Here is a 25,975-nt window from a genome sequence, read left to right on the forward strand (position 1 = left end):
GTAGCTCTTTTTCCTGATACTTGTATTTACACATATTCCCGACCTCACAGTAAGTGTACATTCATGTAAACTAGTGTTAAGATACTTTACCTTGCAGATAAGGAATAGATTGTGCTGTGTTGATCTAATCTTGGGTGGATCAGAGAATGAGAGCATTTTGTTCGGCATCTTCAGTCTCTTTGAATGTGTTTCTCAGTCCTTGTATAAGCTCAGGCAGTCTTAGAGCACAAAACAGAGATCTGTGTTAAAGAAGAAACTGAAATGATTTAGTGAAGGAATTTTAATGCGGGAGGCAGTAAAGACAGGGAGAGGAGAAGGCACAATTCCCACCTCTGCCTCTGCAGGTGGCTTTCATAGGGATTTCAAGTTTGGAAACTTTTTTTACAGATCTTTTAAATTAACTTCTTTTGTGTAGGTTGCCTGTGAAATTGAGAAGACGTGCCACATGGTTAAATAGCATTTATTTTGCATTTTAGCGCTCATGTAAGTTACCTAAAATTGGGCTAGGCCTCCTGCATTAACAGTCTAGACAAAATAGTTGTCTGTGCCAACTATATGAGGAATTGTGCTAGTGAACCTGTCAAATATATCTGTTAGCAAAGAGATGGGTTTCCACTGTCATTTCCTTTGAAGGAGGTGGGAGCAGTTATAGATAGGAAAAATATGGGCTGTTTCTGTGGTCTGTACCTGCCAGAAACCCTCTTATGTTGCCTTTTGCACTATTCAGGGTAGTTCTATGATCTTTGCAAACTATGTCAAATATTTTGAATAAATTCCTCTGGGGCATTTCTTAGAATGAATCAAAGGTAAAAGTCCTCATTAATATCCACCAGAGGAGAACAAGTGGGAGTTCCCAGACCAGCTTTGGACTTATCGTAATACTAAAAAAAAGTCGTTGTCTCCCCCCCGCCCCCAGTCCCTCATGTCTCTTAATCATTGTATCTAGGTTACATGTTTCTGACAGGGAATTAAATCCCCAGTCTCTCTGAACTTATCATGGGCTGGTTTTATTCCCATAAGGATGGTGGGAACAAAGTTCAAAAATCATGTTGCAGAGAAGTCCCTTTTAGAGAATATCATTTCCTCTGAAGAGTGAAATAACCATTTTTGAAACTTGCAATAACTGGTGACTATAGTGAGTCTTCATAGTAATGGAGCAGTAAGTGAATGTGTGGCAGAAGCACTGCCGGTTTTAAGAAGGCAGCTTTGCTTTCTTAGCCCCTCTGCTTTAGTTCTTGGATCACATATTGGTACGACATGAGGACTGTATGAAAAAGGCCAAGGAGACAAATCTGTATAAACCCCTTAATTTTGCAGCCTTTTCTTCCTACATTTCTGTAAGAGTTGTCTGAAAAACATAATCTCAGAGGTGGCGGAAGATGTACAGTGCATACAGTAGTACATACTACCCTGTGTTTGTGGTGTGTGAATAGTATTTTGTTTTACTGTCCTTCCTACATAATGTGACTAAAGCTTTTCTCATAAAGCTAAGGTTTTAGAGGCATTTTGACATGTCCCAGGAATGTGCTCTTTCTTGTGAGTCCTCTCTAAATGTCAAATGAAATAGCCAAGATATTGATCTGTGAGTACGTGTCCAGACTGTGAGTTGTGGAAGCAGCACCAGGAAGGAAGAATTCCTAAAGGTAAGGTCATAATATAAAAAATGGAGTGCTCCTATCATGTATTTGAATTTGGCTTCCTACTAGGACAGGAACAGAGCAAAACATGGAAGTTTTTGTGATTGTTTTTTAACTTTGAATATATATATTGCCTATCAATCCATCCAATCAGTAGATCCCAGCCAAAAACTCTGTGAGACACTCCTTTTTCTAAAGGGAAAAATCTCATGTCTTCAGTGCTTTTTAATTCCCAAAGTAGGTCAGGAATGTGGTCACCGAGATACTTGGGTGCAGTGAGTCATGGTATGATCAGCTGTTGAGAATGCTGTATATTGCTTACATTTGTTAACTGTTAAGTTGTATTGAGACCAATAAATAACAAAGAGCGAGTATTATGTAGTTTGTTTCATCTTTATTTACCTTAAAGAAGGGGCCTAACTACAAGGGTAGTTTCATACTGTGGGAGGGACAAAGCTACTGTGGTAGTTTCATACTGAGGGATTGTGACTCTGTTTTCACATGTTAAGCCAAATCGTTAGGGATGCTGCTACAGAATGAGATGAAATGGTCAACTGGCATCTTCCTTGGGAATCCTCAGCAGTCCCAACACATCGCCAAAATTGGCAATGCTAACTGGGAGAAACATGGCACTGATAGTGGCATACTTTCTGCCTGTGGCCACATGCTGTCGGTCTCATTGCAGCGTATCTATGCTATGAAGTTGTTACCAATAGTAAAATCCAAGGGTGAGATATGATGAGTGCTTAGCCCTCCTTTGGGGTCAATTTTTCTGCCTCTTTGTTGGTTGAGAGCTTGCAGACTGGGTGCAGGGAGGTGCAACATTTGGGGAGAGAGAGGGTGCTGTGTAATTTGCTGCTGAAAGAGCTCCCTGGTGGTAGAAGATTTGTTTCTTTTTGGAGCTGTTTTTTACCTCTCTTCTGAAATGTCTCACCGTTTTTTACCCAAAGCTACTGTAAGTGCAACCCTGAAGTCCTCCTGGGCTAGGAGAAAATTTATATCCTGCAATTTTTTGTAGATGAATATAAATAAATGTGAGGTGATGGGAGAGGAAGGGGTTATTTCTGCTTGAATATACATCTGAATCACTAGCAAATACTGCTTGAAATTCTGTTCATGTAGCATTGCCTGTTGACTTGCATTTGATTAACAACTGGGCTGTTACTGCTAGTTTCATGAGACCTGTGTCTGGGAAGATAAATGACTTTGAAGTTGAATTCTGACATTTGGAGCAGTGCTGTGAGAAATGAGTGGGTAATAGGGCGAAATGAATGGGGATTTGAACTTCCCAAGTAGCAGCAATACAAATACCAAGTGCTGTCGTTCTGCAGTTCACAGCAGCATTTGCTGGTAGCATGGTACTTGTGTTAAGAGCTCTTCTGTCTGTGATCTGGACAACTGCTGTAAATGTGCGTTATTCCAGCAGGCAGTGATGGATGTATCATTCTGCTGCTGCCCCGCTGTGGCTGTTACCTTCTGAACTAGACCTGTCCTGTCCCAGAGGAGGACTGTCACAGCAAGAGAAATCACCTAAATGATGCATCAGCAAGTACTTGTCATCCGCTGGATGGTGCTGTTGTTTCATACAAACAGCAGTGAGGCCCTGCGTAGCTCCAAACGAAGACTTCAAATACTGTTTTGCTTCAGAGAGGATTAAGAAGGATGTGCACAATCCTTTTCTCCTTAGTAGATTTGTCACGAATCCTGTATGTTGTGATCTGCCTATTATCCAGCATTTCTGAGCTGTTTGATTACTACAGACAGGAAAACTCTCACTTTCACCAGCTTCAGCCCAGCCCCTTTCATGTCTGAGTAGTTTCTGGTCAGAATCAGTTTGGGTTTTTTTTCTGTCTCATTTAAAACTTCCCTCAGTCCCCCAAGAGAAGCTTTGTTTCATTTGTGGAACGAGTATTTGTTGGCTCCATAAGGTGCAGTAAGCTAATTAAGAGTCACTGGAAGAAAAGCTTGTTTTCAAAATCTGTGGTTTTACTTCATTGTGGGGGGAGGGAAGATGCATTCCTCAAAACCTCATCTTTCCAGAGGCCAAGACTTGAGTTTGGATTTTGTTTACCTACCGTAGCATCAGATAAGACTGGAAGCTGGTATTTGCAATTTATTTGATGTTGTTCTAGTGTTCTTGTACTTCGCCCTTATATTGTTTTACTAGCCCTCTTAAAGACACACTGCACTCCTTATAATGGAGAAGGCCTTGAGGTTGAAGGATTTGTTTGGATCATTGTCTGCAATACGTCTACCTTGCCAGCAGTGTTACAGCCTTTTGCTGGAAAATAAACAAAGAACAGTAGCCATGCGCTCTGAGAAATTGCTTTGCAAGCTCTGCCTATGACTCGGTTGTTGGAATTGTGCTGCTGATAATTGATGGAAGTAGAAATTACTCAAGAGGCTGGTTTTAAGGGAAAGGAAGTGGTGGAAGCATTTAGTTTGTAGTAAGTGGAGTTATTCACATCAGTTCAGTAACTCTTCCTAAAGGTACACTTTCAATTGCTAGTGCCTTCCAGTATCACACAACAGGAGTGACTGTTGGCTTCTTTCAGTTTCAAGATCCCTCAAAATCTAGTAGCAGGGAAGACCTTCGGTCTCCTGACAGCAGATGTGCTTCTGAAGGCTGTTGCTAATCTGTGGGCTACGGGTTGAAAACCACTGCGTGATGGCAGTGACTCAGTGCAGAGCAGCTGGCAAGGCTTTCATTGGGACCGGTGCTCTTCCTTGCAGCAGTTGTCTGAGCTAATTGAGAGCTGACCAAGCTGACTGTGTGTGCATGTTTGCAACTAACCAGCATTGAGACTGGCTGCTACAAACATGGGAGGAAAGCAGAAGTCTGAACAGAGAGCATCTTATTTTGAGGACATGAGTGGTTCATGTGTGAAGAAAGTACTTAAGATGAATAACAGCATCAGATTCATGCCTCAGTTTTTCATCTTGTAAACTGTTTGAACTCAGGGTAGGAATTCCCTGTTAAACCACAATATTTCTTTCAAATCCCTCTTATCATCCTGAATTGCATGCAGCTGACATCCCTTTGTGCAGAATGTGTCCTTTAATGTCAGCAAGGACCATTTGGAAATCAAGCTTTTTCATTTTGGAGGAGAAACGTCACAGCCCAGCAGCTAATGGAGATGACTGTGACCTTTGGAGGGGATAAGGACTTACTAAAAATGTGACTGATAGGTAAACCGGCACTGCCTGGAGAAACAAATTTGCGGGGAGGTGGAATGACTGACTGCCTAGGCTTGTTCCAAAATCTGACTTCTGCCCTACAAATCACATATCTTTGCAAAATGGGGGAGTTACAGTTTCTGGTTCCTTCTAAAACGCAGTCTGTGTGGGGTCAGAATGGCTGGGAGGGAGACTCCGGGAAACCTGCCAATCTCTGGACTTTCTGTATGGTCTTACTTTTTGTTAAATGATCTTCTCTCTGCATATTTATGCATTTGCATTTTGATCAGCTGGGGTTGCTATTGACAGCTGGTCTTTCCTGGTCTTTGTTTTATTTGTTTTTCCAGTGTAATATGGAACTGTTGGGTGAATTACACAGGGCGTTACTCTGTGTATTGGCAATGGAAAGACCTGTGAAAGTCAGACAGAGAAAATATAAAACCCGGCTTTTCTCAGTACTGATTATGCTGAAATATTTGCTTCCACACACACTTAAATCAACTTTTTAGTGGTGAAGTTTGACTTTTGGCATGAACAAAAAGACTTCTATTCCAAGTAGCGCTGCATGAAAATTGTAGGTTGGGTATTGTCCGTCCTTTTTCCTGTGTGGGCTGGGTTTCTCTGTCCTGCAGTAAAGGATTTGTGTGTTGTACACCCCTGTCCTCATGGCAGGATAGAGCTGTATGACCTTAGTGAAGAAAAAGAGGAATACTGGGGTGGAGCTGTGACCTTAATGAAGAAGACCAGGGATAACAGAGTATAAGAACCCCAGTGACCTTGAGATAGGAGCAGTGGCATTCTGAAAATTGGTTTCTAGGGGGAGATTTTATCTTCCAGCTATTTTCAAGCTGCCCATGAAAGCAGAAGAGTGTTAGGGCTCAGTCCTTGTGCATAGATCATCACAGTTTCAACAACCCTACCGTTGCATTGTTAAATTGGTACTGCTGTGAATAGGGTGATGTGACAGTTCACTAAAATGTTCTGAGGAAATTGCGAGCTGTCCTACACACCTCAGTTGTTTTTAAAAACTCCTGTCAGAACAGTTGAGATGGAAAATTCTCTCCTTGGCTGTTTGCTTTAACACCTCATTCAGGCAGTCCTTAGTGCTGCCTCCGAAATCTTCAGGGGACTCCAGGCCCAAGCTTTCTTTTCTCCCCTGTATCTATCCTCGCAGCTGAGCATCCACATCAGAAAGTAATACCAGAGGAGGAAATCTGATGTTACTCGAGCTGAGAACCTAACTAATTTTGACACAGAGAAATTTCTGTGTGATGCAAAGTCATAAAACAGTTGGCACTTGAGGCTGCACTCTGAACCTTGGGGAAATGCCTCTTGGGAGGCTGCCCATGCTGAAATATTCTGGCTGGGACGCAGCACTGTCGTATGCCGCTAAGATCCTGCTAATTGTGGTGTTAGCAGGTGATTTGCTGTTCTGATGGGCAGGTGCTTGTGTGGACGAAATTCAGGGTGGTCTCTAGCATCTTGTACTTTGCTGTCTCATGTGCAGCTCAGTAATCATCTCAGCAGAGGCGCTGGAGGTCTATGAGATGCCCCTTTATCTGTGCTAGTCTGCTAATTGAGCTGCTCCGTTGACAGTAAGGTGAGGAGTGGTGGCCTTCATCACTGTCACAACTTTGGCTGGGTGCACAGGCGGAGAAGATGATACACCTACATCCGGCACCTTATTAACAGCTTCCAGCAAAAGCGCTCTCTTGGGAAGCCCGCCTGTTCCCAGGCTCTGTCGTGACAAAGGCCTTTGTTCGGAGCTGAGCAGCGCTGCCTGTCTGGGTGGTTTCCCGTGGAGCAGTGGGAGTGTCACCTGCTCTCCGCTGCTGGCTCCGGCCACCCTTTTTCTGCAGCCCTTTGTGGCAAATGATTCCTTAGCCAAAGGTGAGTCCTTGTTTGCCCAGGGATATTCTGTACCCAGAAATGACCTGTGTTGTTCATGACAGCGTGGTAATTTTTGTACTGAAAAGCCTGCGGAGGTGGTGCTGATGTCCCTGCTTACCTTTCTGCAGTGAGAGATGGGGCAGAACCCTCTTGCTAACTGTATCAAAATATGCTGGGCTTTATCCTACCCTTTGCAGCTATAGCCACCCCCTGCTTATCCCCACCTGAGCAGAAGTGACAGTTTCAATGTCTAAGGGGGCATACATATACAAATGCCTGAGATTAGGATGTGGGAGCCCAAGACTGATTCACCATGCTCTCCTAAAGTGAGAGAGTGATGCTGTTAGCGGCAGCGTGCTGCCCCTCAGCGCATGGCAGGATAGCAGAGCTGTGAACTGAGACCCTTTTGTGCAAACTTCTTTCCCCTCTCCAAACAAATCTACCAGAAGGGGGGGATCCTGTGCATTAATTGTCTCTCTTGTATCCTTGTAGTGTTTCTGTCTTTGCGAGAATTGCAAAATACCCGTGTGTGATCCTACCGGCCTTTGTACATTTAGATTTAGAGAAGGAGGTGGCACAGCATGGAACTGAAAGCACGCTCCTGTGATCGCTTAGCTTGCAGTATTGACAGGTAGGTTACTTAAAGTCATGTTTCAGTGCACACAGGAAGGGATGGTATAACAGTGGTCTGTTTTTTGCCAGTTCTCTTCTCTGTGTATCAGTTCCACTTGCTAATTGCAGTGCTAAAAAGAAATGCTGACCACCTTTCAGATCTGTTTGCTTCTTCCCGAAGAATCTGCCCTGAGTCAAACCAGGTTAATAGTTGGTGACCAAGCTGCTGTTGCAAATGGGGATTGGTGGCATGAGTGTGACTCAATTTGGCCAGAAGGAAAACCCTGTTAATATTGGTGATTACCAAGCCTGGCTTGATTCTGGCATTTCAGGTGAAGTTAGCAGGGTTGGCAGATACACTCAGTCACAGACATTTATTCTATCTGACCCAGAGTCCATGACACAAAATCAAGCAGCCTTGAGATACCATTTTTGTTGACTTTCCAGACCTCTGGTGCACTGGAAAGTTTGTAGCAGATGAACTTGCACCTCAGGTGTGTACAATGGAAGGCCTTTTTAATGAAGCGTGCTGTTTATGCGTAAATGGAGCTGCAATCCTCTGGTTTACTCTGTAAGTCATAAGGCCAGACCTTGTCAAATGCTGATACTGGGATAGGTGAGAGGCTGGCTGAATAGAGCATTCGTCAGAGAACAGTGAAGGAAATGGCCTTCAAGAAAAGCTATTTTGCAATTCAACTGAATTGCCTAGGCCAGAAATAGATTCACAGGAAAACAGAGTCCAAAGAGTAATCCAGTGAGAAGGCAGGGAATACTTTTCCCTGGATTGATTAGATAGCAAATTGTGTGAAAGTTCAGCAGTAAAATGATGCCCATTTGTCTTTAAAGATAAAGAATAGTTTGACGGAAAGACAATACATGTTTTTTCAGATGTGAGTTACCAGTGAGATAAGCTAATTCTGAAATCAAATCATATTTTGGACAGGACCTAAACATTCATCCATGAAACAGTATAGTAACTCTGTACTTAATGTATTTGTGGAGCACTTGTCATATCCAAATGATTTTAATAGACCGACCTCCTGAACATCAGCGAAACACTTTGGCAGTGGCAAAGCAACCCAGGTGAGACATGAAAGCTGCTGGAGCGTTACAGCTTCAGCTAGCAGGAGTCCGAGTGGAGGGCATGGATAGGGCATTGCGGTAGAGACACCAGCATCCACATGAAGCTGAAAACAAAAAGATAATCCATGTTAGCTTTGGGCAGAAGCAGGACTGTTGGTACCATCCTGGTCAAATTCTCATGTGATTAACTGCATTTTACTGTTCTGTCTCCTTTCTGTTTGTTTCAGAGATCTTCTGCCTGGAACAGGCCGTCTGGTCCTGTAGCGTGGCTAATAGTATTCCTCCCATGATTGCCTTTCAGTATTAAGCAAAGGAAATGCAATAAGGTAATTTGCAAGTGCTTTAGGGTAAATTACTTAAAGGTAAGAAACCCTGGTGCTCATTAGGTACACTTGGATTCTGACTGCTGTATCATACAGTTAGAGAATAGCACAGCTAGTTGAAAGGACATGTGTTGTTTTCCTAAGCCCTTGTTTTCCTAAGGCGTTTGTCCTCTTGGTCTTCATTGCTTTGTGTATTTACTTGCTGGGTTTTCATTTTTGAAGTTAACTGGGCTGGTGTTTACCCTACCATTACAATATCATGATGTAAATATGAAGTCAAACACTGTTTAAGTGGAAAGGTTGGTTGGAACAAGGAGGGTATCATGGAAGTGAGTCAGTGAAATGGGAAGCAGTGGGATGGATTGCTTAGGAAGAGAGGGAAGCTTCCAGCACTGAAAGATAAACAGGCCCAGACGAACATCTGCTTGGAGCCACAAGGATGGTTAGTTATCGTTGAAGCTGGACAAGATGACCTATTGAGATCTGTCTTCCAAACTTCATTGCTTTGGCCCTGTGATGAGTTACTCAGTCTAGATGAGTGAGCATGTAGTGTGACACAGTGCGTGAAGACTGCCTGCTAGAGAGGAGAGAGAGCTGTAAGGGCTGACTAGTGGGGATTATCACAAGGGCTGGATATCACTTTAATTTGGCATCATCTTGGTAACAACACAACTTAGACTCTCTCTGTTACAGCCCTGGTCATTCTCATTTGATACCTAAAAATGGAGACACAAGGCTCAAGATGTTACAAGACAACCCTGAGAAACTCAGAAAGAATGTTTGAAGTAGGTAGATTTGGATAACTTCTATCTTAGATAAAATTTGCTTAGCATGAGTAGCTGCACACTTGCTTAGCATGAGTAGCTAAATTTGCTGAAGCCTTAGGCCGTGCTCCTAGTTCGCTAAGAAAGGGCCCCAGAGCTGGTGCAGGCTGGAAAGATAAGGGAGTTACAAGCAGTCTGCATTCCTGTGCCCCACTCTCCGAAAGGGAGGATGTCAAGGCTGTGAAATAAGGCCTGCTTGGGCGCCAGGACCTTGGGAAGCAAAGCCTCCTCTCACTGTTGAAACAGTGTTAATTAAGGGGTCTGGATTATGTCCTCTTCGTCAGGACCTTGGGAGATAACATCTACTGACCTAGCTGGGGCAGTGTTAATTGATCAGGACCTTGAGAAGCAGGGGTGGGACCCAGGAAATGAAGAAATCACTAACCAATCAGTGTAAAAGGGAAAAGCGCAAATCTGGCGATTTGTTTGTATAAATGCTACTTGAAAAGTTGGGGGTGTGTGCTTGATTTGTGGGAAACCACCGAGCACCCAGGCTTGCGCAACTCTGAAATAAATAAACAAATGTCTCTCCTGAGTGTGTAATTATTGGCTTATTGCACACCGGGCAACGAATCCGCTTTTCAGACAACAAAGATGCAGAGCTAGGAACAAATGCACTCAGTATATGTCCTGCTGGACTTCCCTGTGCCACAGTCTTCATTGGAATATTGCCTGCCTTAGGAAGTGCAGCTCACGGGAGATGCATGGTGTCATTGCACAGCATTATTATTAGAAACAGGCTGGCCAGTCTTCTTGGCCCTCGCGGAGGCTGTGTGAGACAAGTGTCCTTCCCAGAGATCTAAGGTCTCTGAGACAATCCCCAATTGAACAGATGCTAAGAAGCTCCCAGGGAACCGGGAGAGGATGGCATGTGATTCCTGACCATAAGGATCTTGCATTTCCACTACAGTAGCACAACATGCTGCTCTCCTGCCCAGCAATTGCTTTCCATGAGGTTATCTCAGTGTGAGATGGATAGGTGTTGTGTAAGCAGGGTGAGAAACAGGCACCTTCTCTCCATGGGTGGCAAAAGCCTCTGCCAAGCTGACAGGAAGAGGATGGGGATAACTAGCACAGGAGCCTCTAGGTGCCTAAATAAAACAGGAGAAGAGGCAGGCAAAAGAGGGAAAATGGAAGAGAAGCACATGATTTCCAGCACTAAATCCATCTTGCTACTCACAGGACCCTGTGGCTGTGCTAGTCTCACAGCTGAAAGTGTGACTGCGCTTCTCCCATGAATCTGTCAGTTGAGGACAGAGAGGAAGGCACCGTGAGACTGGATTTTTCCAAGTGTAAGGCAGAGACACAGTGAAGAGGCACTGATTTACACCACTGAAGAAACAGGCTTCCATCTTGCATTCTTGTAGCACTTTTCACCTGAAAAGATGCCAGATGGTATAGTTATCCTGCCAAATGTTAGGAGGAATGATCTTTGATACTGACTCAGTGGGAAGGGTACGAGAAAGACCTTTAGCAAGACATTCACATCTGTGCAGGGCTTGGTTTTCACAGCCAGGTGTGAAATGCTGCGATGTGTTTTTGCATTTTTTGCTGGGCTATGGAGAGGGATTTGGGCTTTGGGGTCCTTGTGATTCTCTCCCCAGAGCGGTAGAGTTGACTCTTGGAAAGTCCCTGCTGCTGACAACTGTCAGGGGCAAGAGCTGGAGAGGCTGCTTTTCTGGTGGGGAGCCAGCTTGTCACAAGGTTAATAAATTACCTGCTGACCTGCCTGCAATAATGCCCTGCACCTGGGGAAACAGCTCTCAGAGCTTCCTAGTCAAGGAACAGAATGTATTCCACTTTTTCCTCTCTAAACCTATTTGATGAAAAAACAAACAAACAAAAAACCCCAAACAACCCACAAATCAGCCCTGAAGTGGTGTCAGTTTGTGTGTCAGCTCTGCAGTGACATGCTAGGCTTCCTGCTGGCATGGCACAGACAAAAGGCTGTTGAGGGAGTCATTTGGGTAAAGGAAGCCTGGTTGTTCCTGCTTGTGTAACTCCAGCTGACGTGTCCAGCCATTGCTGCTGGGAGCCTCTTTTTCTGGGTTTTAAATTCGCTCAAATGAAGTGGCTCATCAGTCTTTTTGACTTTGTGTAACTGAGAAAGGGGAAGGGAATGCAGGGACCGGAGCTATGTCAGTGTGTGCAGTTTAAGCAGAATGGGGCCAATGGAGGGAAGAGCCCCAAGAGCAGCTTAAGAAGCAGGAAAGCAGCATCATGGAAAACTTGATCCACTTCACTTAATACAGAGCGGTTAACACCTATAGCTGTGGCCATAGGGAACACGCTCAGTAGCTGAGTAGCCATTGTGCTAACAGACAGAACTAGAACAAGTTTCAGTGGCTAGATGCTGTAATACGGCCAAATTCAGACCAGAAATCAGGGCACTCCTCCCTGGCCCGTTCTGCAGTGATTGCTTCTGGAAGGGACTTGCCTCGGTGCGTGTGCGTTGGCTGGAGAAGCCTGCCCATGTCAGATGACCGTAGGGGAATACTTGCAAGCGCAGCACTAGAAGAGGTCGTGGGAGGGTTGGTCCAGTAAATGCTGTTTTCTCTGGGTGTTTGTTCAGTATTTTTGGAGAGAAGGTTTGATGTGGAAGGAAAGGGACTTGCTGGAAAATGGCCAATGAGCGTGGAAGCAATGTGAGCTTGAAAGTTTCTGGCCTATCCTCAGTTTTGTTTGATGATGAGAGTAAGACAAATACCCGTGCAGGGGTCTGCTCTTGTTATTTCTTTAACCATGTCCTCAGCCTGAACTGGGAGGAGAAGCAGGAACTTGGTGTGCCCAGGCCAAGCCCTGAGAATTTCAAAAATGTTTCTGTGTCATGCTGCCCAACCTTTGCTAATCCACAGGCTTGGCCACTGAGCTGTCACGCTGCAGGTAGCGTCATTCTTTTTCTCTCTCCCAGTTTTAACTTAATTTGCGTGTCATCAAGCAATGCTGTCAACCGATCTGGACCCTCCCCATTTCCTTAGCAGCTCCTTATTACGCAGGCTTCCAATCAATTACTAGTTTTGGTCTGTTGTGGATGTTATTGAAAGACACGTTTGTCCTACTGTGAACCTTGATCAGTTCCTAGAACAGCTCTGCATCTTGGGATGCCTCTTTCCATAGCCCAGAGCCTTGCTGGGGAAGTGGAAAGCACAGGGCGTATGTGAGTAAGCAGCATTTACCTGCATGATCCTTTGAAAAGTGCGGGCACTGATAACTTGTTGCCAAGCTCAGAGGGCACCTGCAACACACACAGTTTGACCTAATGGTGATATGGTTTGTTTATTCAAAAAGAAAAAAAGAGTGGCAAATTTGCATGTTATCTGCCCAGCATGTAACTGAGGATCTAGTTAAGTAGATTTTGGAATCAAATGAAATATTGGAGATGGAAAAGTACTAACAGATAACCATCTTCACTGGATAGTCCCAGGTAGAATTTGCTACAAGCATCTAGTTTTCACGGTACTAAAGGATTGAAGAATTTCTGGTGTGGGCACTAATGCTGGTAGCTGGGCATGCTGCATGTGCAGCAGCATGCTGAGCAAGGAGCCTCTGCACCATGAGAGAAGCAGCATCTCCTGGGATTGCCAGCAGGACCTCCAGAGAAGCATGCAAAACCTCTCACTTGGAAAAGGAAGCTGGACTCTGGCCTGTGGACCTCCAGACGTTGCTGACCCCTTTGGTAGGTTCAGTCTTTGCTTATCTCACTGGCTGTGGAGGTGAATGGAAAATAACTTTCTGTGGTCTGGGAGGCTTGTGTGTCCCAGGGATCATACTTCTTACAGAGCTTTATAAGGGAGCAGTGCTATTCTTGGACTGATCTTCCTCGGTTTTCACCAAGGTCATCCCTAGCCTCGGATGGGAGTGTTACAGTATAGGCCTGTTTCCCATGAGAGTCACCTCGTGAACTGACCTTGTGTCTGAGCAAATCAGCCTAGCTGCCCGAGCTCTCTGGTAGACTGTTTTCAGCAGTGGGGTTGGAGAGATGAGCAAATACTGCAAGGAAATGAAAGGCAATACTTCTAGTTCTTGGGTTTTGTTTTCTTACACCAATGCAAGAAGGTGAAAAGCTGTATGTTCTGCGTAACAAGTCTGCTTTCAGTTAATAATTACTTGCTAGAGATTTGGATAATTCTCCCCAAGCCCAGTCTTCCCTGAACACAGAGTACTACAGACGTGGTCTCTCCTATTGCCAGAACAGTTCCTTAAAAGCAAAAAAAAAGTTGTCTTTTTCTGGTTGTAGGAATCTTGCTATCCCTTGTGGCTCTTGATTTTGCAGTAATGTTATACGGAGGAAGTTGAAGGAAAATGTTTGCTGCCTCCAGAATTCCCCTTTGGGAGCCCGTTAACAATAAAAGCCTTATAGTTACACACAAGCAGCTCCTTCCAGGCAATATGTCTGAAGGTGCAGAGGGCTTGAAAAAAGAAGGCTAAAATGAAGCGATTGCTATGCATGCTGCTTATTAGGACTTTAGGACTGATACTTCTCTGTGTAAGGGAACATAAAGTTGGGGAACTTTAGGGCACAAAGTTGCAGCTTGCCTGCTGCTCACCCAAATCTGTAGCTGGTGCCTGCAGAATTGCCTGGAACTCTAGAGGGCTGTGCAGGAGCTTAGCAGTACCTCAGCTGGTTGCTTTTGAAGTACCTGTGATTATTCAACAGATCTGCTTTGATCCTAGGTTCAGTCTGCGGAAGAGTAAAATGTTCTGCTGTAGACGGAGGCAGGGTTATCCCCTGGCTAACAGCCTTCCCTGTGTTTCTTCGAGGACTTTTCAAATGTGTGGTATTGATTTGCTTTTCTTCCTTGGTTCCTCTGATACCTGGTGTCTTGCACTTAAATCCAGAGGCAGTAACTTGTCAGGAAACCTGGGCAATACAGGAACACAGCTACCGCTGAGCCTGCTGCAGGGAATTCTTGCAGCTTAGCTTTGCTGTGATGCGTGGATTAGTGCAAGGTGGCTGTGAAACCTGTCGACTGGGTTTCCTGTGACAAAGCAAACAGCTTAAGCTCTCTGTGTGTTCAGTAACTGTGTATTAGCTTCTGCGGCTTGTGCTGCTGACCACAAAGGCTTTGTGTCTCAGCTTAATTGTTGATAAGAAATGTGCAAAACCAGCCTTTTTAGTAAGAGGCAGTATGGCCATCTCCTCTTGAACTGTTGGGGTTAATATTTAACCATTCTCCATGGGTTAAAGTAGCCCCTTGCTGTAGCATGTAAAACTGCATCTCTGGTACTGGTCAGCCTTTCCCTAGCGGTAGTGCTCATTTCTTCTCATCTTTCCCTCTGCTGGTGCGGAGATGTGTTGTGGACTGCTGAAGATCAATCTCCAGGCAGGCTGCTAGTTTTTGAAAAGGATAAATTTGGTTGTGTAGTTACCATGGAGAGGATAAGGTGCACATTTTGGAACTAGGAGCAGGGAGAGAGATTGTCATGTGCTGCATATCAAGGAGAAGGCAACATAGTCCAAGTCTGAATGTGCTAATAGGCTCCGCTCAAATGCAGTGTGAACCCTCTGGGGTTGCAGCAGGAACTCATTATGCCTGGAGCAATCCATGTGCACATTTCATCAGTAAAGCTTTACTTTGGCTGGCACTATTAATGAGCAAAGCAGTACCCGAATGGCCAGGGTTATACTAAGGGCAGCAGCATAGGAGGCAGAAGGCATCTGCCTGTTCATGAAGACAACTGACACACATGAGAAACTTAAAATATATTTTAGTGTTATGTGGAATAAAAATTTAGATATATTAAATGCTCCCATGAAACCAAATGAATTTCAAGTGGCGGTACTGTGGAGATCGCCAAGATGATATCCATCTTTTAAATTTTGCCACTAGCTACAATCTCAAATCCATCTGTGCTCCATCTCAGTGGTGAATTGACATCGCTGTTGCTTTCTGGCCACTCAGTGATCCCTGTGAAGTGATGGGCAAGAGTTCGAAAGCCCAAACTGAGAGACCAGTTCCAGCTCGATACTTGGGGAAACTTGACCGAGAGCTCAGAAAGACGAGCAGTTGTGGAGCGCATACTGCTGCTTTCTGTGCAAGCAGCTCACAGCTGAAATAGCAAGGTCTTGAGCCGTCTTGGGAACCAGAGTTGCAGGCAGGCTTGTGTGACAAGTTGGTCAGCAATGGCAGGGTTAGATTGTGATGGACTAGCACCTTCCAAACAAGTGAAATGCTGGGTTGGAGTTTTTCCAGCTGCCCTGAAGGCAGGTCAGCTTTGTTACAGAGAGAAGGGAGTGTCTGACTCCAAGCCCCATCCTGTAATGCTTTACCCAAACCCTAATCTGCTTTTAAGTATAAATTCCTCTAGCTTGGGTGGATTTGCAAGGAGTCCGACTTTGACTTGTCCCAAAGCAATCGCAAGGTAAAATGGATGCATATTCAGCCATCAGCTTTTGAGGGCAGGGATTGTTTTTGGATTTGAGCTACAAACAATTACAAGAAGAAGAAAATAAAAATATATTTTAGGGTAGATCGTGATCTGAAAACTAATTTCTTTGACTGTAATGATGGCTATTCCCATAACTCACACAGATGTTCCCAGTGATCCCTCCACTAGATGAGAGGTAAAGGGTTTCTTTCCTCTTATACCAGACTAACCTCATTGAAGACAAGATAGGAAACCTCCCTTGTTTGCAGAAAAAGGTGTTTCTTTCCCCACTCTGTGTTGCAGTAAGCTTAGGCCAATAGACAGGAACAGTGCAAAGCTCCTGTCTTGTCTCAGAAATTGGATCCGTATTGCAGGGCGTCTGGGAGTGTTAGGAGAGAGGGTGTGCACGTTCTCGTAGGGAAATCCAGAGAGAAGACCAGCCCACTCTTTTGACACACCTTTGGGAAACACTGAGTAGTGAGTGTCTCTGGGCAGCAGGAGCAGAGCTGCTCTCTCTCTCTGGAGCCTCACCATGTGGTTTTTCAGGAGAAGGCTTCCTAAAGTTCCCAGGGTCCTCTCTTGGCTCCTTGTTTTAACATTCTTTCTCCTCTGCATTGCTAATTCTGGCTCCTTGTTTGGCTTGTCAAAGAGAATGATTTTCAGGTAAGAGACCTGCTTCCTTGTAAGACACGCTATCTAGACAGAGTGCTCATGCTCTCTTTCTCTCTTTCTTTTACCCTAAAACTTGTATTTCTGATCTGAGTTAGATGACCCCTGTGCTTTAGCAGGCCATGCTGTGTACAACCAGAGCACAGTACTGGAAGATTTGTAATCAAAGACTTGCTTCTGCTGCACTGCTGGCTTCCAGGGTTTCCTTGTGTAGCTGTTTAAGAAACCAGCTTTTCCTTTTCTAACACTACATGTTTTCATACTTTGGCACTGCAAAGGATTTGCTTTTACCTGGTGGCTTGCTGAAGGACCTAATTCAGCCCTAGTCTGGATTGCATTGCTGGAAACTGAATTTGGTGGGATACCTTTGTATTTATAGAGTTCAGCATTTGATTCCTAACACCAATATGCAGTGTCCTTAGTCACTGATGTCATGCAGAGGTGATCAATATGTGTACTATTTTTGATATAAATGATTAAGTAAACCCTGCAAGAATGAGTGTGGAGGGAAATGCAATGTAGACTGGGGTGAAATGTCTCCAGTGTCACCCGCAGGAAGCAGTATTCGATGTATGAACACAGCAGGTATTCGAGCCTTTGCTGCTGGAAGCTTGGCTCGCTCGCACGTTGGTGCCCCGTGCTGTGCGTAGGGAGCACTGCTCCCCAGCATCCCTCCCGACCCCGGCAGCCGTGCTGGCGAGCTCATCTCAGTAGGGTTAGTTTTCACCTGGACTTCGCAAGGGCTGGTGCTGTGGGACCAGGCTGGGAATGCCTCTTCAGGGTGTGAGGTATGGTTATAAGGTATGGGGTTAGATCAGCCTGTACCACTGGTGAAACCACACCTGGAGGGCAGCCATCAGTCTGGAGAGGTCAGAGCCTGCATAAGGCATGCAGCCTGGAGGGAAGGAAGGGGAAGGAGGTGTAGGGAGGTGAGTTGCCCTTGGTCGCAGAGCCCATCAGTGGCAGAGCTGAGAGGAGAACTTGCTCTCCCTGCCCAGCTGCTTGAAGCCATTTCATTCTGCCGTGGGCTCATGTGCTGTAGATGTCCCTAGCATTGCAGTGTGTAGTGAAGCACCCAGGAGCAAGCTGTGTGTGGTTACCTGTGTTTCACTTCTATTTCTGTACCTCCATGTACAAGCCCAAAATACCGCAAGCAGCGTTTTTGTCATGGCTTTGTCTTGTCTTTCTTCCATGGCTCTGTAATTTGGAGAGCAAAAATGACAGTGAATGTCATTGCGATCCGCAGGTGTTTGCCAGCCTGGGCTCTAGAGCCTGAAATTTGATGAGCTGGCTCGACCGTTTGGCTGCATTTAAAAAGCTGGTCAGGAGAGCAGGGCCCTGTGTAGGCACAAGCGCCTCACCGTGCGGGTCTGACTGCAGGAAGGTTTTGGCTGTATCCTTTGGTTGTGAAGGGCCCTCCATTTTACATTTTGGTCTCTGTACGTTTGGCTCAGTGTTTGAAACTAAAACGTAATAGAGCTGGGGTAGAATCTATTCCTGCAGAGACAGTACGCAGGAAAAATGTGGTGCGTGTGTATGGTTTGTCACACTGTCCTGTTTCCACTGTTCTCTGCCCTTTAATCTTCAAACACCTCTTAATAACACAACAGAAAATCATCCAGGTATTTAAGATCTGCCTGTATTACCTTACCAGACTTCTCTTTACTTAGAATAATATAAAATTTTCCCTTTATTTGCCAGTACGCAGTAACACAAGTTTATACATGAAGCACTGTGATAGAAAGCAGCTGCTGCATATTTGGTTGAAAGTGGCTCGTGATGGTGAGGTGTAAGCAGCTGATGGGCTGTTCACCAAAACGTTTTTCCTTGGAAGCAGTGTTGGACAGGTCCAGTATTTAGCTGATACAAAATGATTTTTAAAAGCCTCACTATGGCAATAGGTTTCTAATCAGTTTAATGAATGAGGAAACTCTCTGAAGCTTCAGGAGCACTTGAGCTGCTATCTACAGCCTGCTATCTACAGAGGTGCTTTTTTACCCGTTTGTCATATCGGAAGCAATCCACAGCTCTCTAAAACGAATGGATCGTAAAATGGGCGAATGTGAATGTGAAATTAGACCGCCACAACTATGTTGGTTTGTCCTGAAAAGCTCTCCTGTGCATAAAGGCTCAGCTGCAGAAATTTTGCAACTTCCTTTCTCCGGTTCACCCTCCAACCGTTTGCAGATAAACATGAATGTTTGGGAGAAAAACTCACGGCTTTTGCCCTGATATTAGCTGGGTTTTGGCCCAGTCTTCTTGTTGCAGGTGGCTTTCCTGGTGTTTGCAGCTGTATCCCCTTATGAGATTCATGTACCTGGCTTCACCTCTAAATCAGGCAGCTGTCATATTAGAGGTGATTGCTGAAATGCGGGGATTTTACATTTTTTGAGCTTAAAAGTGCATTTTAATAGCTTCAAAGTGCCAGTGTGTGTGTACCTGGCTGGTGCTGCATGATGCCTTCAGATTGCCTGGCTAAGAGGGTAACGGGAAGGAAAAGGTGCCTCATGGCCCCAAATACTTAAGATCTGGATGGCTGGATTCAGTCCCGGGTTCTGACCCAGACTTGAGTGATGAAATTGGGCCTCACACGGTCCTTCTGTGCCTTGTTCTGTATCTAAGATCAATGCTTTTGTTTGTTCTCTGCAGTATTGTAGGCTTCGCTGCGCAGGATCTGTGCTGGTGCTGGGCTCTGGTGATGGGGCGCTTGCGGGGTGGCAAGGAGCTCTCTTTGGAAGGGATCTCCTTGTGCGGATCTGGTGACAGAGCTGCCTATCTTAAATCTCTCAGCTGCCATGTGAGGGCACCCTGAAGGGAAGGAGAGGCAGCGCATGTGCCAACGGGACCGGTACCCTTTCCTTTTCTGTGTGCTGTGCCTTTATGTGCCCTGGAGAGTGGGGAAGGTCTCTGCCATGTTGTGTTCAGCTCTGAGCAAGCCTGTTACAGAGCAACCCAGATCCTGTTTTAATGCTGATATTTATTGCAGCTGTGCTTCCTGTTCCCACTCATTGCTACAGGTGGGAGCCTGGGATGTTATCAGTTTGCATTAAGTCTGATTGGCCTCTCTGAGACAAATACACATCCGTGTTTCATGCTAATTCAGGTTGTGAACTGATGTTTTCAGGCGGGGCAAGTTTACAAAGAACACAGTAGCAGTGAGATATATATATATATATATATATATTTTTCTGGCTGTAATTTCAAATCTCTGTAGCTCAAGCTGTGTAAAAGATAAAGGAATGAGTTTCACTTATTAGACTTCCGTCACTGAGTTATAGGAGATCTTCATGCTGCATCTCTGTCTCCGAAGCACCTGGCTCTCTTAGCAAAGAAGGTGGAGAGCCAGGTGGCTGCCTTCCTGGTGTGTCCAGTATCCTGAAGGCAGGATCTCCAGAGCACATTCCTGCAGTTCTCTGGGGCTATGTCATGAGTCCTGCCTACCTGGCGTGGGGGGACGTTGTTCTGTGCTGGTTCACAGTTATTGCCAGTGTGGATATTTCAAGAGCCAAATCCGGAGCTGAGTGTGGGATATCTGGGGTTCCCTTACTGGGGAGATCAGGCCAGAACGGCATGGGAAGCTGAATAGCCCTTTGGTGGCAAAGTTGTAAACAAAATCCAGTTCAGGCAGTGGCCTTCACACAAGGCATCAGGTTGCTTTCCTGCAGAAACTCAGTAGCAGTTACCAGGGCAAATCCTCCGAGTGCGGTTGCTGTATGCAGCTGTGTTCTGGAGCACAGAAAGGGGCTGAGAATCAAGAGCACTCAGAATGGGCTGGAGGGTGCTCAGTGTTAAGTGGAAAGTGTGTGTGATGTGTCTGCTTTTCCTTTGATTGCATTCAGGCAATTCAACTTTTTCCAGCCTGCCCCAGCTGTTGTACAAGTGGACACCCATGAGCAAAAGTTTTCAGACTATTCTGCTGACGGGAACTTGACATTTTTAAAGGTGACCTTGGGAAAAGACACCGTGAGGCTTGAACAAGATATGGCTAAGGGCACACCAGGCTGGGAAGCAGAAGAGGAACAGAAGACAGTGAAACTAGTCCCTGGAGGGGTAGAGGCAGCCAAGGACAAGGCGACGGCGAGACCAGCCCTCGGGGCAGCGGGAGCCAAGGACAAGGTGACGGCGAGGCCAGCCTCCAGGGCGGAGGTGGCCAAGGACAAGGTGACGGCGAGACCAGCCCTTGGGGCGGCGGGGGCCGAGGGGAAGACTACAGCGAGACCAGCCCTTGGGGCGGCGGGGGCCAAGGACAAGGTGACGGCGAGGCCAGCCCTTGGGGCGGAGGTGGCCAAGGACAAGGTGACAGCGAGGCCAGCCCTTGGGGCGGCGGGGGCCAAGGACAAGGCGACGGCGAGACCAGCCCTTGGGGCGGCGGGGGCCGAGGGGAAGACTACAGCGAGGCCAGCCCTTGGGGCGGCGGGGGCCAAGGACAAGGCGACGGCGAGGCCAGCCCTTGGGGCGGCGGGGGCCGAGGGGAAGACTACGGCAAGGCCAGCCTCCGGGGCAGCGGGGGCCAAGGACAAGGCGACAGTGAGGCCAGCCCTTGGGGCGGCGGGGGCCAAGGACAAGGCGACGGCGAGGCCAGCCCTTGGGGCGGCAGGGGCCGAGGGGAAGACTACGGCGAGGCCAGCCTCCGGGGCAGCAGGGGCCAAGGACAAGGCAACAGTGAGGCCAGTCTCTGGGGCGGCGGGGGCCAAGGACAAGGCGACGGCGAGGCCAGCCCTTGGGGCGGCGGGGGCCGAGGGGAAGACTACGGCGGGGCCAGCCTCCGGGGCGGCGGGGGCCAAGGACAAGGCGACGGCGAGGCCAGCCCTTGCAGCAGAGGGAGCTCATGAAAGCAGCATATCCAAAGACAAAGCAAAGCCAAAAGAGCCTCTTGCATCAGCAAAAACTGATGGCTTTAGACCTGTGACACAGGCTGCTGCAGTGACAGAAAAGAAAAAACTGAAAGCTGCTGATTTCAAATCTGAGCCACAGTGGGATTTTGAGGACCAGTACGTTCTGGACAGCTCATCTCCACCATCGGTAGGTGTGCTGGCCGTGTGTATTTGTCCAGGAATAACACCTCCCTGTTGACTTCCTTATCTGCTGTCCACTGCCCAAGTGTGCCCCTTGCTGTGGAGGATGATCTCCAAGCTGGTAGGCCAATCCACCACTATAAGCAGATGCTGCCAGGACCCAGAGAGGGAGGGTTGTACGAGTACGGCTCATCTGGCCTGGCCAGCTCTCTGCCATGCTCCAGTATGAGGAATTGTTGTAATTGCGCCCATTTCCATGGGTTTCTTTCTTTGAACGTTGGCTGGACCTGCCCTTTCTGGAGCTCAAATGCACAAGGAGCTGGGGAAAATATCACTCCTGTTAGATGTGCTATGAGATGGGTCCCACACTAAGGTGCCTTGCTCTATTGCATAGGAGACTTAAGCACGCAGTGCAGGCTATACGTTCCCCGTGGCAGAGCATCCCAAGGTAAGTGCTGTAACACCTACTCTTGCGATGCCTACTGGCAGGCCTTAGGTGTCTGTCACTAACATGGTGGTCCTAGTACAGGTGTCCCATCCATCACCTCATCTCTCAGGAAACCAAACATCTGCGTTCCTATGAAGATTCAGCTTTCCAATCCCCAGATTTGCCTTGATCTTGGTTTCATACAACCTACCTAAATAAACAACCATGCTCCTGATGAGGGAACAGGAGTAGGAGTGCCCGTGTGTATGTCTGTTCATCCAAACATGTTCATCCAACATGTATGTACCAAAGTAAATCAAATGCTTTGGCAGCAGAGGGAAGCTCATCACACTTGTGCTGTGTTAGACAGTAAGCTATGATGCTGGCAACAGTGGTGAAGAGGGGCTCAGTGCACAGGGACAGAAGCTGTATTTGTTTGTATTAAAGTCAAAATAAGGTCAAAGAAAAGGGTTAAATGCTGATCAATGTGTGTGTGCCTGCTTTGGAGACAGTATGCTAGAAGCTGTTCCCATCTGTAAGGATTTCTGTCAATATTGGCTAAAATTCAGCTACATGTGGGTGTGCCCCATGAGGGAAAAGTACACCTAAAACAGCTGAAAGAGTATCTTTGTTTTGTGGTTTATTATAAACAAGAAGATGAGAGGCTCTCCCAGCTGTCGCTGAATCACCTTTTCCACCCTGTGTGTAGACGCTCATAATGGGCAGACAGATCTTTTACCCGTTCAGAGCTCCCCTGACTTGAGATGATCACAGCTTGCTGGATTGCTCTCCAGGATTTTCTTGCTATGTATTGAACTATCGTCAGAGCAGAGCAAATCATTCATGACAGATCTTTCATTAACAGATCTTTCTTTGTTCCTGTTTGTTAAATAGGAACAACTGTAGGCCTGCTCAGCACAGGAAAGGTGTTTCGGTAGAGGTGAAGATGGGAATTTCAAACGATACGGTTGGACCTATCAAAGCAGTAACGCTTGCACAGCTACAGCTTTAAAGCTTTCTTGTGTATCCTGCTTGTTTGGAATGTTGTTCTGCTAGTTGGTTCTAGTGACTCTCTCTGATTGACTGAGTAGGTCATGTTACTGATCATCTTCCAAAATGATAAGTGTGGTCCCCACCATCAGGTTATCTTAAAAGCCATGGAATCTGAAAGCAGCACTTTTGTGTCTTTTTCTTCTCTGTTTCAAACTGAACTCTTGTTCTGACTGTATTTTTGAACTTTCTTCTGTAGTGATGAGGGTTAGGAACTAACTTGAAATGAAATCTGAACATCTCATAATCACTTGAGCCCAGGAACAGGGTCTCTAGAAAAGTTAGGAACAATAGCAGAGCAGTAGTTTGTGTGAGCAAGCAGGTAAGAGCAGGCTGTGGTGCATAACACTGTCCCCCATCTCATGATGGTAACTCTTTTTAAAGCATACCCAGAGCGGTTCCAGGAGTTTTCCCCAGCACCTCTGTCACTTGGGAGCCTTGGGCAGGCAGGTGGCTCTCTCTAGAGTGAGGAAGGTCTTTACACATGGGTGTACATGTCCTTTACATGATGCTTGTGTGCTCAGAGAGGAGGGAGGGCATAAGCAGCTCAGCAGAGCACGGAAGCTCCTGCTTCAGCTTGATAGTCTTAAAGAGCCATTTGCCCATTTGAAGTCTCAGTGCCACAGTCCTCCAACATAGCCATGTGACATTTTGATGGCATTAAGGGGAATGTAGCTGTGGCTCCAGGGGTGTGCCAGGGCTGCAGGCACCATGTTGTTCTGTCTGGACCTCTACCAGTGGAGCAGGGGCTGCTCTTGAAAATGCTGATCCCGCTCCCCAAACCCAAGGTGCCCAGGATGCCCTGGGAGATATGTACAGAGCAGAGGTAAATGAACAGGACTGATGAAAGATCTGGGGATGGGTTTCATCATGGGGAGGGGAGAAAAAACATCAAAATGGTATTTTGGTGTTATTCCCCTTCATGCCATTTGGCAATGTGAGCCATAATGTTGCTGATGGGGCGCACTCTTCAGCGTGGCATTGAGCCACTTAAGAGAGGAGCAGCTGGTCCCAAGGATATGTCTGTTGTCCAAAGATCTGCAACTCTGTTAAAGGCAGAACGTGGCTGTCAAACGCTTGAGCTCATACACTGGCCCAGCCTTACTGAGTCACAGCAGAGGTGCCTGCCAGCTGTGCCCGTTGGTGGAGCAGGGTGTGCACCCTCCTTGCTAGACTCTCCTGGGCTGAAGGCACCCTGAGTACAGATGGAACTGGGAGAACTACGTGTCTGAGAGTGCACATGCCACGTTGGACTGTCCCTTACTCCTCCCACCCAGAATTAGTGCCTGCCTGTAGGTGTGCCGGGGCTAAGTTGTGGCTGAGAATGCACATGCCACGTGGAGCTGTCCCTCAGTCCTCCCACCCAGAATTAGTGCCTGCCTGTAGGTGTGCCGGGGTTAAGTCGCTGGGGTCCTGCTCGTCGACTGGGGGTGGTGACTCCCAGGGGTTTTGTCTTCTTATCCAGTGAACCATGAGAGCATGTGCTCCCTCCTGCCCATGCAGCCATCTCAGTAATGCAGAGCAGGACCTGGCACTTACAGGGGGAAGCTGAGAGTGTCCTCCAGTGTAGGTGGGGTTACAGAGTATCTGGGTGTGCAGAACAGCTGGGACAGTGGGGAAGACCCTTTTTCAGTGTGGGAAAGAGGAGAAAATGCACACAGAATGTCTTTAATGAAGATGTGAGTCCAAATGTCACGTGTTAGGTCTCGCTTCTAAACCTGATCCCTAGACCTGCAAGGAGAGAGTGACTCAGGAGCACCTCCATGTCTTGAGGCCACCTCCTTCATTTCCTGCGTGATCAGACTTTCCCCTAGAACTCTCCCGCTCTCATATTAATCCAGTCTAGCTGCAGAGGCACAAGAAATCCCAGACCTAGGACAATATCAAGTACAGCTTGAGCAGGAAGGGGAATATCCCTGTCTCTAGACACGAAATGTGCTCCAAATGAAATAATGCCAATATTGAACCCTCCACAGTGTTCTTGCTGCACTCATGTTGTGAGCAGGCAGAATGAGGCCTGTCTTCTCAGACTGCAACAAGATTGTCACCCTCACCCAAAGCAGTGAGCCCAGCTCAACCGCAGAGTGCACCCCAAGCAACAGCAGGCAGGAGAGGTGGAATCTGCTCTGTCATGTGTTTGCATGACAGAGGCTCAAAAGGCTTTGGCCATGCAGTGCTGTTACTGCTGGGGATTGGAGCTGAGCCTGCATGTCCATTTGCTCCCCTCTTTTGTCTTTTGGTGGATATTGTAGTAAATGTTTGGGGAAGATGCCTAAGAAAGAAGGGCCCAAACTGACTCAGTGCAGGTCTGCCACAGTGGAGTTGTCTGCTCCCTGTCTGCACACGCAGGCTAGTACTAGCTGGCTGTAGTAAGGCCACTCTTTTTACCAAGGGTAGAGAGCCTTGGTTTCCCATCCCAGCTGCGCATCTCCCTGTTTCCTCTTTAACTTTGCACAAGTTGTTTGAATGCTTTTTCTTATCTTTAGAGATGATGATAATGGTCATCTGATCCTACACATTCCTCACTGTGTTCCTTCATGAGCTCAGCTCTCTGAAGACAGGAGCTTCTACGGCGGGGGGGTCCCCAACAGGGGACGCTGGCCTCATTTGGTGTGTTTAGGCTAGGCCTATCACAGGTATTGAGTTGTGTCAAATAATGAAGCCCAAAGCCAGTAAAAGTGATTTTGCTTCTGGTAGAAGGTGTGAGCGTCGCAGGCCTGTTGTCCTTCCTTGTGGGTGATTTTCCATCAGCTGTTTGTAGATGTAATACTGAAATTGTGCCTCACATTCATGGTGATGGGGACATTGAGGGGAATGGCTGATTTACGACTGGAGTTTCTCTGTTCTGTATCCTCACACACAGCCACACACGTTGACTCTCAGTCAAGTTGGTCAGCTC

At 46.7% G+C, this 25,975-nt stretch overlaps 1 protein-coding gene across 6 annotated transcripts in view; it reads left to right on the forward strand.

The window, feature by feature from the left end:
• The window catches only part of ST6GALNAC1 (ST6 N-acetylgalactosaminide alpha-2,6-sialyltransferase 1), a 34,096-nt gene that overhangs the window by 2,433 nt on the left and 5,688 nt on the right, over nucleotides 1-25,975 (forward strand). For 2 of the 6 annotated variants that reach the window (XR_010392139.1, XM_064522540.1), the window contains exons 1-2: nucleotides 16,386-16,578; nucleotides 20,424-21,606. Coding sequence is in view for 5 of the 6 variants with exons in the window: in XM_064522540.1 (XP_064378610.1) it covers nucleotides 16,448-16,578; nucleotides 20,424-21,606 (1,314 nt within the window). In the remaining variant the exon portion in view is untranslated. Of the gene's footprint in view, nucleotides 1-3,475; nucleotides 7,336-8,626; nucleotides 8,726-13,101; nucleotides 13,223-16,385; nucleotides 16,579-20,423; nucleotides 21,607-25,975 lie in introns of those variants that run through there. The other 4 variants (XM_064522541.1, XM_064522542.1, XM_064522539.1 and 1 more) reach the window with 4 other exon arrangements.

Source organism: Dromaius novaehollandiae, chromosome 18 (assembly GCF_036370855.1).
Source record: "Dromaius novaehollandiae isolate bDroNov1 chromosome 18, bDroNov1.hap1, whole genome shotgun sequence".
NCBI lineage: Eukaryota > Metazoa > Chordata > Aves > Casuariiformes > Dromaiidae > Dromaius > Dromaius novaehollandiae.